A 13,654-nucleotide genomic window follows, 5' to 3' on the forward strand; every position below is an offset into this window, starting at 1 on the left:
TAGATGTGTAAGAAGGCAGGTGTGAACGTGGCGTAATGTAAGAAAGGCAAGTGTGAACGTGGCGTGAAGATGGCCAAGTATGAACGTAGTGTGAAGATGGCAAGTATGAATAGAGTGAAGATGACTGATGACCACAACATGCCGCATTGACGCTCGAGAGCGCCAAGTTCGAAGAGAAAACTGTCAAAAAGGGAAATTGCGAGAAAGGCCTGGAATGTAGGAGAATGTTCAAGAAAGTTCGGTCGAGATCAGATTCCGGTTCAGAAGTGATAAAAAAACGAGCGGCACGTCTGTGGCAGCAGTCAATTATGGAATGCTGAAAGCCGATGTAGCCGCGTCCATTTGAAATAAAAAAAAAATCCTTACCTATGTATGTATAGTTTTTTGCTGTTTTCATACGTACCAGTGGGCTGTAAACATTTACGTGTTATTTACAGAAGTAATTTAGACAAGTCTTGGAAGAAAATTACATCGCATTGATTATTCGAAGTACACAGACGCAAAACAACGGTAAAGAAGTACAATTGTATATTGAATCTTCTTTCATCGTTTATTTCGTAAGTATGACATCTTCGATATCGCATTGTAAATGAAATTTAAATAATTATCACCCGAAAACGTTCAGTAAATATTGCCCACTTCTATTTGCATTTTCTTCTATAATAATTCGAAAGGAATTTGATCCTTTGTTTGAAAATTCTTGGTACTTTTAGCGATCTTCCATGTACTTTAAACGATTGTTACATTTGTTGAAATGTTAGCAAATTGTTTTACGCACATTGGAATCTGTGAAGCACTTCTTAGAGAGTGTGGCAATCGGGGTAAGTAATACATATTTTTAACGGAATTATGCAAAGGTCCACGATTACATTTTAAAGGACAGGTTGTATCTTACAGTTGTACAGCAATTTTTATACATAATGACAAACAGTTCACTAAATCTGTTCGCTCAAAGTAATTGTTATATTAGGCAGTAGGAACTATGCCCTGCCTCCTAGAACCATGAAATTTCATAATATCAATGCTTTTGTTCTGTATTTAAGAATAGCAAGTCTACTATAGACGGACAAAGTTAGGAGAGAATTAACGATGTACATTTATAGATTCGTATCGCTAGAAATCAAGTGATAGGTAAGTACTGTAGGATTTATTTATTAAAAATCCCACGTGTTGCCGTGGTAGGGATTAAAAAAAAAAGAAAAGATACACTCACTGGGTAACAATAACAAAAATCTGAAGAATACTTTATTTCAATATAACTCGCTGACTCGCTAAAAAGAAAACACGCCGCTCGCTCAAGGTTACTCGCGTACTCCCTCAAGTTTTCCCTGTCCCCATCCCCATTGTCTTTTCCTTTTCTTCCATAATTTTTTACACTCAGTCACTCACTCACTCGTTACTCTTAGCCACGCCAAATTCTTAGGCAATAAACTCAGGTCACCCGAAAACATCCACTTTGTCCCCAACGCTCTTCATTCACACTCCACGTGTTCCCAAATCGTTTTGCAGGCATACATCCTCATTCGTTCAGTGATTTACAACATCCACTTTGACTCATTCCAACTTTCACTCATCTGGGAAAAACCCTACAGTACTATGTTTAATTAACTAAATATGTGGGTTTATTTTCTAAAATGAACATAGCTTTTATTTCTGGATACTTTTATATGGAAATCGCTACACATTTGATACAATACGCTCTTTATCGTAACGATTAACACAGCCGAAATCCACAACAGACTCTTCGCGAATGTTCTTTGTTAATAATTTAAATACATCGAACAGTAATTCCTTTGGTACAGACATGAAAATCTATATTCATATTCACTGTACAAACATGAAAATCTCTTTTTCCAAGCGTCCTTATAGAATTCTCGAGTACTACATTCCAAATTATATACATACTTTTCCCTTTCACTTCATTTTTAATTTGGTAAGCTGTTGGTTAGACGACTAGAAGTGTTATAAAGACTACGTATTTATAACTATAACGCCTACTATATTCTTTCTCTTCTGTTTTTCTCCTCATCTTAAGTGACCAGTGTGAAGTAATTCTACACTCAGCTCACGCATATTGAACTTTAATCATCGGTAACACCATGAATCAATTAACAATCATTACGATAACGTAAACATTTATTTTCATTTCTCGTGACATTCTTGAATGTACAAAAGGATATATTTTATTCGTAGTGTAAAGAAAAGGGAAAAATATCTTTTACTCCGTTGTAGACTAGTCTCGCTTACAATCATGGTTAGTCGAGTAGCGTGCGAGCAATCGGAAATAGATTACAAATTAGGCCTAAGTTAATCGAATTTCGGTTTTCGGTGCACACACGGGGTCCGTCCTTTAATCCGCTCAGACCTGTCTTCGATCGTCTTTGGCATATTACTTCACAGAACAGTGAAAACGAAACTAATACAAGTCTCGATCGGATAAGTAATTTTCTCGTTCATTGATTAACCGTTTATACGCTGAAGAATTGTTTTAGATATATGCTAAAAATGCGAAACAAACAAACATGTTAATGTGATGATGTGTTTCAAATAAACTGAAAGAAATCTTTGTTCTGACTGTTTTCTGTGAAAGCACACGATTGCTTCGAGGTAGTCCAACTATGAGGCTGTTTCGACTCGCTTTAATCAAGAACACTGTTGCCAATCGATTGAAAACCCCTATCATTCACGAAAAGGGAAATGATAAGGAGTAATCGTGACAACATATAAGCATTTAACGGTTCTGAATTGTGTAACATTGTTTGCATTAATGTTTTTTGCTGTTCTTTCTCTTTTAAGGAAAAACGGCACATTGTATTCCCGTGCCGAAGAAACCTGTGCAACTCTTTTGCAAGTTCATCGCAGACTGTATGTACAGTTCGCTTCTCGGTGGACGCACTCGCGATCCTTCGTTTCTTAAATATTTTGCATAGTAGTCAGTTTTCGTATTTCGATACAATATATTGTCGTAGCTATTTACACATATTAAAATAATTATACATTCAAATTACGTATAATCAATATATATTTTGTGTTGTCAGTCATCTTCTTCCTCCGCCCTCCCATTTTCCCCTTTTATATTTATATACACAATATATCTTAACCGCTGTGTGTATCTTGGTATCGTAAAGTTCCGTACGCATTGCATTCCGTTTAAACAATATATTATAAATCTGATGTAACACGAAGAGTAACAAACACAGTCTACAGTATGACTCGAACTGTAATACACGATTGAAATATTTTGAATACTATTTACACGCCTCGCTCGATGATTTTCATTTATTTAAATAATTAATTGTTTATTAATTTATTTATTTATTATTGCCGTTTCTGTGAAACTGATTTCTCTCTTTTTCCCTCTCGCCCTCTCCCCCTTACCCACTGCCACATCCTCTGCCACTCCCTCAACCTCACCAAAACACACTCCCGCTCCCTCGTGGCCATGCGATAACTCTCTCTCCCTCAGTGACTCTCTTTCACACTCTTGCTTATTTTCTCCCTTTCAAGGTCAACAGTGTTCCACTAAAATTATCTTTGGTTTCTGGTCACGCGGATCACGCTCTGAAATTTCAATTACACAATACAAATAACACTCTAAACACCGCGTACAATGTATGCAGTATAGAGTTATGAACAGGACTTTTTCGTGCGAACGATGAACAAGACAAATTATCGGTCGAACTTTGATGCGTTGACTCCTTTTTGCGGTTGCGACGCAAAATTTAATATGAGGTGTCTGTCGATGAATATTTTAGGTATAGCAAGATAAAAGGTCGGAGTGGTTGACCTTTGACACACGTTAGCCAGTCGATTTGGGGTTCCGTTTAAGCGACCACCTGCAATTAAACGTTCCGCGATTAGAATTCTGTGTACGAAAGTCCTTTTAACTCATAACACATTGTTGACCGGTCACAACTTATCTCGTGGTATTAAGCCCAAACGTTTGTGACCGATCACAAGTTAACTTGTGTTGCCACTTACATCAGCCATTTCAATTTTCGAGACACAGAACAGTATAGAATATTGCAGAAGCAAAATGTTCAAAATTACATAAAACATATGTCCAAAGTATCATTTCAATTTATTACGTCTAAATAAAGTATATTGAAGTTTATTTAGATTGTCTCACTGTCATATGTAATTACGGAATAATAACCGGTCAACAATGTCTTAAAAAACGAGAAGGATTCATTGCTGTTAAATTTTCGTTTATTCGTATACACGGAGCATTGGAAGAAGCAGTACCATGTATCACATGTATAAAATTTAATGAACTAGACAAAGAAATAACAAGAAAATATATAGACACTTTCTTCTATGTTTCGTATACGACAATGTTGGATGTTACTGAACTTCACGTTATTTTTCTTTGAGGATTTTTAAGAAGCAGATTGAAACATTCAGGAATTCATGGCATGTACCATCTTTCGCAAAAATACGTGCAAAGAAAATGAAAATAAATTAATAACGTCAAATAAATTTTCTTTATTATCATTTGTCTACTAAAATAGAAGAATCATGATTCTCAGATCGGAATTTAATACAGAGAACAATTGATTCCCTAAGTAACCGGTTCCCTTACCTAGTACTGAATCGGTTAATTCAGTAAGTTGACAAATGCCAGATTCAACATGACTAAGAGGATGCTAGTTGATGCTCGGCCAGCGAAGCTTCCTGCAATCATATCAGGTATTGTGTTAAAAAATAATACAAACAAACTAACCTAAAAGGAGAACTGAGTTCGAATATATTTCCAAGCTGTCTTATTTATTGCAAAATTTCTTGATGATCGCAAGAGCCCGTGCGTATCTGCGTGCATAATAATGCCATCGTATGGAGTGCTTGAAAGTGTAATCGAATACGAATAGATAACCATTTATCTAACAAGAAAATGCATAAAGGATTTTTAAAATGTTTATTCCTTTATCTTTTCTACAGAAAAACATTCTTTATTCAGCTTTTTACAGAAAATGCTTTACTCCTGTCTTCATTCCTATTACTATTGACGTATTGCGGTCCAGTGAATGTCTTGCTTACCTACATATTACTGTAATAGCCATCTAATTTGTTTGTATTATATATTTTTCACTTTATGTGAAATTTGTACGTATCGAAGCTATGCAAATACCCAAGATATCACGTCATCCGCTCGTAATCATAATTCGCTTTTATATTTCTCCTTCCTCTATTGTGGCGGCATAACGGGACACAGGAAAGGTTTTCTTGCCGTGCGGATGCTCTAGCCCAGGTAGCACGGGTAAGCAAACATCAGCGTTGCAGACCCGTGCGGGTGCGTTAAATTGTCGAGCCCTAAAACGGGCGATGAAACAATCAAACTACCTAGCTCCGCACGTGGGGGAAAACCTTCCTTTTCTGAACGAAATCATGGGAATTTCGACAAAGCGGACTAAGATGTGGGGGTGAAGCGACGTTAAATGGAAACCGCCGTGATAGCCACATCTCACTCCACGTCCATTCGTTCTGGCGCTAGGTCAGACGCAAATCTTTCCGCGTATCTTATAAGTGTTGAGTAATAAATAAGAGTTATCGTTAAAACTAGTCAGTCATTTCGCACCCTACTACCCACATCTATTATCGATATTAACCTGGCTTCTCCTTGCGCAAGCAATATCTCCTTATCAGGATGAAGAAAATTCATTCCTATAGCAATCAATACTTATTACGGTGTTATCTCGCACGTAACATTCCGCAAAAGCCTCGACCTATCGTCCGTTATTAATACCGCACTCGTCCGGGGAGCCAATTTGTATTTATCTCCGCGAATCCACCGTTTTTGTCGTTTGCCGCACAATTAGCATCGCGATCAATATTAACATGCTTTCTGTGTGCGCTGTTATTTCACGGTAATGCCGGTTAACTGTTAATCGATGCGTCGGGTCCCAATAAACATGTCGATGAGATTACTCGAGGAAAATATCGGAATCGCGAGCCACCGCTGCCGCCGCCGCCGGAAATGATGGCCGCAGATACCATTTTCCTTTACGGCCGCCGTTAAGCTGTTGATTACGATCCTGCCAAAAAGTTTATGAGATACGGCGACGTAAGGTTATGATACTTTGTTCGTGACAACCGGTCGCCCCCGTTATGCGTAGTCACAGCGCAAGGACGCCACGCTAATGTAAACTGCATGTCCTTAAATTAGGGGAATGCGTCCCGCGAACTGGGCTGTTTCACTTTATCTCTTCTTGTTTCTCGCACCCTCTGTCACCGGAAGTTTCCATTATCAATAAGACTTAACTCCCGTCCCGTCTACGGCTAATTACTTTCTTATTTGTGAGCTTCTTTGTTTTACCTATGATCGACATTGTTACCTTAGGAAACGTTTCCATTGCGAAACTTTCTTCCGCCCGCTGGTCGAGTTAATCGCTGCCCGATCCGGAGGCTGCCAGTTGTAGAGGTTGCCTCAAAATCTCGGGCCGTGGGTACGATCGATGATAAACGAATCTTTCAAAAGAAGCTTCTCAAAAGGCTTACTAGAAAGTTGCATTAGCGGAAACTATTGTTCGAAAATATCGGGAAATGGCCAAACCATTCAAAGGTAATCGAAGGATATAGCTTTTGAAATTATTTTCCTTGGAAGCTTGTGGATGAATTGTTGCGAAAAAGTGATTGTGAGTGGTCGGTGTAAGACACATTTTCATTTGAAACATTTAAAGAGTGTTTCTGTTGTTAAAACTATCGGTTAATAATGCAATTATTTACCATTGTGCTTACGACTTAATTCTGTGGGCAGTACAGCAGTTATCTACTTTACTCACTCAAAGTTTTAGCAATAAAAATTCTTTTACTAGACAAAACGAATATGTGCCTTAGACTGGTTGGTTTCTGCACTCTTTAAATTATCTTCTTTGTGCGTGTAGTTTTTAAAATCCATGGTATATACTCGATCGCTTGAAAATCAATATAGAATATTTGTAATGCGGCAATATCGAGTGATTAATAAATCCTTTCTAATAGGACTTCAGATAGTCCATAATTACACGTAGAAGCAGCAGTGCGTCCAAATTGAATACCGTTGATTCTGTATATTTAGCAAATATATCCATATGATAATGATCTACCGACGTTGCTACCCGATGCAAACTAGGTCCAACTTCCATGGATAATTAGTGTACATTGTCAGAAGCATCGTCCAGTTGTGTTAACTTAATAGCAAGTATAAATTAACTTTTAAACTTCTTTGTCCGTGTTGCCGATTTCATTCGCGAGGTCATTGTGTTACGTGTGAATATAAAACAGAAAGTTTCTAACAATAAATGATGAGCGTGTACGCGTATAATTCCTTTCAAGCCAAAAATATATAATAAATTTTGCTAAAGGAATTCGTTTAATCATCAGACCAGTACTCTAATATCAATATCAGCATACATATTCAAAATTGTTCTTAGCTATACATATATTCCCATTACTCACGAAATTATTTTTCATTCTAATACAGTAATTATAGTATAGTATAGTAATCTTACTCTCCAATATTATGTTTTCATTTTTAACACCACTGTTACCGCTCTTTTGTATATATGTACCTAGTTTTACTAAGAGGTGATTTTTATAAAACCTTTGAAATGATTTAATACAACTTAATACAAACATATACTGCTAAATTCATTTTATAAACGTTCTAGGAAAAGTCTATCAAATGAATTGACGAAAAATGATTAAACTTCGAAAATAATTTTCAGTTTTAAAAGGTATCTTCTGGCACATTCTGTAAAAATAGTGTTAATATTGATATGTTAAAGTATTTTCATTTTTGTTACAAGCAGTTATGTTGAATAGAAGAATAATAAATAAAACTTTTGTCGATAAAAATTACGCGAAACCAAATAATGACAAGGTATACTGTTACTCGGTGAAACGCGGTTAAAAGTTACTAAACTGGCTCTTTTTCGATACAAGAAGCGTCCCGGCACGCTTCAGGGGATCCCGCGACTCAACGGGGGTTCGGATTCTGTAATCCCCTGGCAATAAAAGTTACCTAAGGATTCCCTCACGTTCCTTTTTTCCAGCCGGGTTTCAGCCGTCTTACAAATTTTCGCGGGCAGACAATTACATGCCGGCTCCTATTCGTGTGCGTTCAGAAACTTTAACGCATTCCCGGCGATATGGATCGGCGGAGTGCTTGATAGCATATCACCGAGGAGAAATTCGAGCAAGAGTGCTTAAGAGGAGAACGTATTAACGCAACTTCAACTTCGGCTATTTATTAGCGTAGCTCAGGTAATGTCAGCTGATGAGCTTCAAAAGGAAACGCCGCGTTTTCCTTCATCACCCCGAAACCATACAGAACTTATGCTGTTGCCTCTAGTTTATTAACCATCAGCGCTGCACAATTTACCTTAAAGCGAACGTATTGGTACTCTTTCGTTCCCTCATCCTTCCGTTTTTCCTCGTAATTAACGAATACCTATGGTTTTTTACCAACCACCATACAGTTACTATTTCAACTCTTAACGGTAAAATATTTTTGTGGAATACTTCACTTAAAAAGCAACAGGATATTAACTGAACTGTAAAGGAAACATTGATAGGACTTTTGATGTAATCAAATAGAAAACACGTCTCAAATTGTAACAAGTATAATAAATGGAAATGAAATAAACATACTTTACATTTGCGTAGAGTAAAGCTTGTCGACTGTTCAGGGTTAATATTAATTAGATTCGAATATTAGGAGCGTAATTCCGAAGAGAAAGAAATTACAATAAATATGTAGTTTCGCCGATAAAAGTTGAAAAGCAAAGGTTAAAGGTAAATTTACATGTTTTAATATATGAGTAATTTTTCTTTGGTACTATCTCTTCTTTGGTCTGTACTGATTTTAATGGTAACATTGTAAATGATAACAACGATGTAATCAATTTTTATTGATTGATATTTAAATTAGTCGCTGCCAATAATATTTAGAGCAGACGGATAAGTTGCTTTGGCGGAGCACTGCTTGTTTAAGCAACAAGAAGTTAACAGTACTTAAAAAATCATCCCGACATCTTTTCTGCCCAAATAGCGGAAAGGAAATAAGACTTCTGTCGAGGAAATGAGGAATGCAACATAGGCAATATTGCATCATGAAAAATCGATTCGGTGAAGTGGGTTTCGGGTGATCCGTTTATAATATCGACCGCGGAACTCGGCTATTCGTTTTTAAAGTACTTCGTTACAAGCGAGTCGCTTCATCGTTGCGAACGTCAGAAATTTCGTCGGGAAGTTAACAGAAAAAAATTTACTTCAGGATAATTCGTTGTCACTAACATATAGAATGATAATGTAAGTAATATTGCGTTTAGGATGATAATTGTTCCTTCATCGTTCTTTTTTATCAAGTAAATTAAATAAAGTATAGGAATGAAGAAAGAGAATTTGATTTAATCTTCAAATCCATTAATAAGAAACTTTCTTTGTTTCGAATAAAGAACATTTTTCAATGTGATATGGATTTCTAAATTATTTTTATCATTGGTGTTTGACACGTGAATTGAACAGTTGAAGAATATTTCATTATTTTTTGAGAATTAATTACAAATGGTTACAACGTACTTCTAACATATTCAATTTGTTTTAGCTATTTTATACTATTATAATACATAGCAGCGCATCTATTAATACGGATTTACAATATTCATTAAGTTTGATCGCGTCTTTACAATTCTCGTGAAGCGTAATGTTGAATGGAATTGTTTAATGGAAGAAAAGATCTTTTCTGGAGCTAAAGTAAGTTCCTGGCACATTTATTTAATGATTGTTTGTATTTCATTTCTCTGGAAGCCATTAGCGTTTCTACGGACCTTATTTACCGCGCGCTAATTCCTACAAACATCAATCCTGATTGAATATTTATGAAGAAACGTAGCTTAGTTACGTGCCCCGTTAAGGAAACAAGCTCTTGTTTATTTATTTACCATGTCTGGTAATTATGCCGCGTTATCTGCGATGCGATATGCAAATTAATCTGCCGGCGTAACTGACATAATTTCCACGCAATTTGTTTTACTTGTTAAACTAAAAACGAGAGTGTTAGTGGAATAAGGAAGCATTTTACGATCGTTATTAGTATTCAGCGAGCTTGAAATGCGGAAGTATCTTTCGAGAACTTTGAGAAGATAAAATTGGTCATCGATTGAGAAAAAATGTAAGAAGAAAGATTACATTGTAAGAAACATTACTGTAGCAAAAGCAAACAAAATTGCCTTATTATCAGTGATAATATCAAAATAATTATAAATTGTGAATTTCAATTAACATCTTTGGAATATTCATGAGGATTTGAATATTTTTCTAGACGTTCCTTAAATAAGAAATTATTTCAATATTTTCTTTCGTTTTAAAAACGCAGTTACTATTTCTCTGTTACTGTATCAGTTTCCTTTCATTTTAACTAACTGCGAGACCCATATAATATAAAGGGTTACTTGAAATGATTACGAGGTAATATTTACTTTATACTCTTTTGTGTTTAAAATGAAGATAAAATGGGTTTTAAGTAAAAACGAGACGGATATTTTTCAAGTATTTCACCCTTCTCTTCAACGTTTCCCGTGTAATTAAAGGTAGAGGATGTAGATAAAGTCGGAGATTAAATGCAAGCAGTGAAACCTAGGAAAATATGTATGATTGCACCTATGGCTAGTCTAACATTATCAAGAACTTCGAGCAGAGCTGGTGCCTCAAAACATGTGTCAAAATGCAATGTAGTGCAAAAAACACGATGCCAAAGGTAAGCTGTTCCAAATGTGTTTAGAAGCAAACAACCTCTCCTACTGACCTGAAATTCACATGTGTAATCATAAAAGTTCTTTCAACTTGTTTCGTGTATTCAAATCAAGCTTAAAAGGGACCATTTTATTTAATCAACGTGGAATCGATTTTCTATAGACAGAGATAACAAAATTTCATACATTTTTACAACAGTTTTCAAAATAAAAATTACGAAAGAACAATGTACAATAGCAAAACAAAATATTATCAAAATAATAAATATTCTTATTCCATAGGAAAGATGAAATAATTTATCTGTTCTCTGGAATGTATCATTAGAAAATGATATAAAGAGCATAATAAAATAAAAAACACATTTAATACTGTAGTATCTAGAATATTTAGGGTAGATTAAAATATTGTAGGATGAATGGTTTGTTGTACGTGCGTGAGGGCGACCAGGTCGTATTACGACGGACCGGCGCCGGGATGTTTGGAAAATAGTGTGACTGCGTTTAGACAATCTCGAGTGGCTGAAAGAATGCGAGGAACAGTGTCTGAAACTGAGCGACTGAACCGTGAGAAAAGCGTGTACGTGACTGCATGAATTTGGACTATGGACGAAAGATGCGAGTGAGAAGGGTGCAAGGGTGAGAAAGACAGAGCGAATGGGGGTGTGTGTTAAAAGCGAGTGGAAATGCGTGCATGGGAACATTTTGGTGAGCGACAGCGGAGAAGAACATTTTTGGTGCGAGAGTCGTGTGTTGTATTTTTACGTGTTGTCCGTATTGTTTTCTTTATCTTATTAAATATATATTGTTTTCCTAATTCTCTTTTTACTGAAGATCCACATTTTCAATATCATCTAATAGTAAACCACCACTATAATACTTTACAAAGAAATGACAACAATACAGATTATTTAAAGACTTTTTTAACGATACATGAGCTAAGTTACTTTTATTCTTTAATTTTGCAAAAAAGAAAATAAAGAATCATCATATCCTATACCTATTGACATGCTGATTGTCTACTATCACATTTTATTTCCCATAGAATTGGTGAAAATGTCGTCTAGATTGCGTATGAAAATAACTTTGACGACAGATACTTAATCCTTTACACTCGACGATATTTTTCTCATAAACACTGATTATTTTCTGATAAAATATTAACGACACTTCCTGCAATCCATGTAAGGAAAAATGCTGCATACATTCAGGGACAGAACTATATCATTTCAGTGTTTCGTGGGTTGATACAGAATTTAATATTGAATTTGTATAATTTCTAATTTTATTGTATTAAACGAAATGGCGACTGAGAGTCGCCCCTCGAGTGCAAAGCGGTAATAATGCGAACGGTTTTTCTTACTCGTACAACTTTGGAAAACCGTCCCGATCAATTTATCGGCCTCCTGGTTTTCCTGTTCAAACATTACTGTAAAACATTTCCCTATGAAGCTGTTCGCGAAAATATGAAAATCCAACATTAAAAAGACATTGGCTTCGACATGCTGTGCCATCCAACCCGTTCCCGTTGTCTCAAACATCCTGTTTCCTGTTCGAACAGTGTAATCCTTTCACCGAATACACACGTGAATTTCCCTCAGCCGGTCGATCAGCCTCTCAGATTCTCAGGCGTTACAAGAGCAAATTTGAGCGTGGAATGCTTGGGAATTGGAATTCTCGCACGCAAGAAAGACAACACTATCGATCTTGTCAAAGTTTTCAAATTTCATGAATGATTGTGGCTTATGGTGGTGATGCCGTGAATACATGAGGAGAAATTTACAAGCCTTACCACCACCATCGCCAGGCTCTGAGTTGTCTAGCGCTTGGTTCTCCATTATGTGCAGCAGCTTCGTTGTAGCGGTTGAAGTGGTAGTAGGCGATCCTGCACAATAAACATCATATATCGCGTCCATCAAGTAGTAAGCATAGAGATTTCTACGGACTGGTTCACAATGTTAAACAATTTCGGTTCATATTCACTCGCGCACGCATGTTCGAACGGTACCTCCGGGCTCGTTAACATGAACACGGTGACTCGGGTGATTACATAGGATTTTCGAAATGCTTTAATCCGTTGGTTGTCGTATTTGTAACGTTGTGCGTTATTCGAATCGCGTTTCGCGTTGTCGTAATGTTAGATTATAAAAACACATGATTGAAATGAAAAATAAGTATAAATTTTGAATTGAACAAAAGATGGGAAATAAACTGAATTTCTGAGAAAATATTGAAACGTGAACGGTGAAGATTCCTTTACGGATTTTTTAGCGAATTACTATGCCAATTATGAAGTTTACGTGAATGATGTTTCGGCGAATTAACACGTTACTTAAGTAATCAATATCTTATAACCTGTTATGAGGGTGAAATATCTAAAAAACGTAAACAAATATGTTTGAGTATTGTAAAGTAGGCTTTGAAATTAATAATAAAATAATATCTATAGTTAAGCATACCTACACATACACAATCAAAGAACAGAAAATGCCATTTTGGACGGAGTTATTGCTGAAATATTCAACTGAAATTAATTTCTTAACTCAAAGATTTTAGTTGTTCAGTCTTTTAAGGGATTGTCACTCTGGCGTACGTTTAGTTGCATAATTATTAATAAATAACAATGTTTAAGGACATAGTTCCATTAATTCAATAACGATAACACGATGTAATTAACGTTTATTCCAAAGTCGGACTGTTAGTAATGAACAAAACAAACTACGAAACCGGTTAACAAACCAGGAAAATTATGTAAAACATTGGGGTCTACATGCGTTCGAATATAATTTGCGTAATTGTAATTATTCGTAACCACGCATCGCATGCTCGTTAATGTGATAACACAAAAACGTAATGAATAAATCAAAGTGCAAAACAAAGACAGACCATTTCATACAAAAATATTTCATATTTTTCCGATTATTTTA

At 36.0% G+C, this 13,654-nt stretch overlaps 1 protein-coding gene across 11 annotated transcripts in view; it reads right to left on the reverse strand.

Annotated features, from left to right (window-relative positions):
• Positions 1-594: 594 nt before the first annotated feature.
• LOC116433345 (uncharacterized) overlaps positions 595-13,654 on the reverse strand; it is a 513,676-nt gene continuing 500,616 nt past the window's right edge. For 9 of the 11 annotated variants that reach the window (XM_076366632.1, XM_076366633.1, XM_076366630.1 and 6 more), the window contains 3 exons: positions 12,520-12,612; positions 4,583-4,674; positions 596-3,836 (listed from right to left, as the gene is read on the reverse strand). In XM_076366632.1, the coding sequence (XP_076222747.1) occupies positions 4,598-4,674; positions 12,520-12,612 (170 nt within the window). In that variant the 3' untranslated portion in view covers positions 596-3,836; positions 4,583-4,597. Of the gene's footprint in view, positions 3,837-4,582; positions 4,675-12,519; positions 12,613-13,654 lie in introns of all 11 variants that reach the window. The other 2 variants (XR_012998382.1, XM_076366634.1) reach the window with 2 other exon arrangements.

Source organism: Nomia melanderi, chromosome 4 (genome assembly GCF_051020985.1).
Source record: "Nomia melanderi isolate GNS246 chromosome 4, iyNomMela1, whole genome shotgun sequence".
Taxonomy (NCBI): Eukaryota; Metazoa; Arthropoda; class Insecta; order Hymenoptera; family Halictidae; genus Nomia; species Nomia melanderi.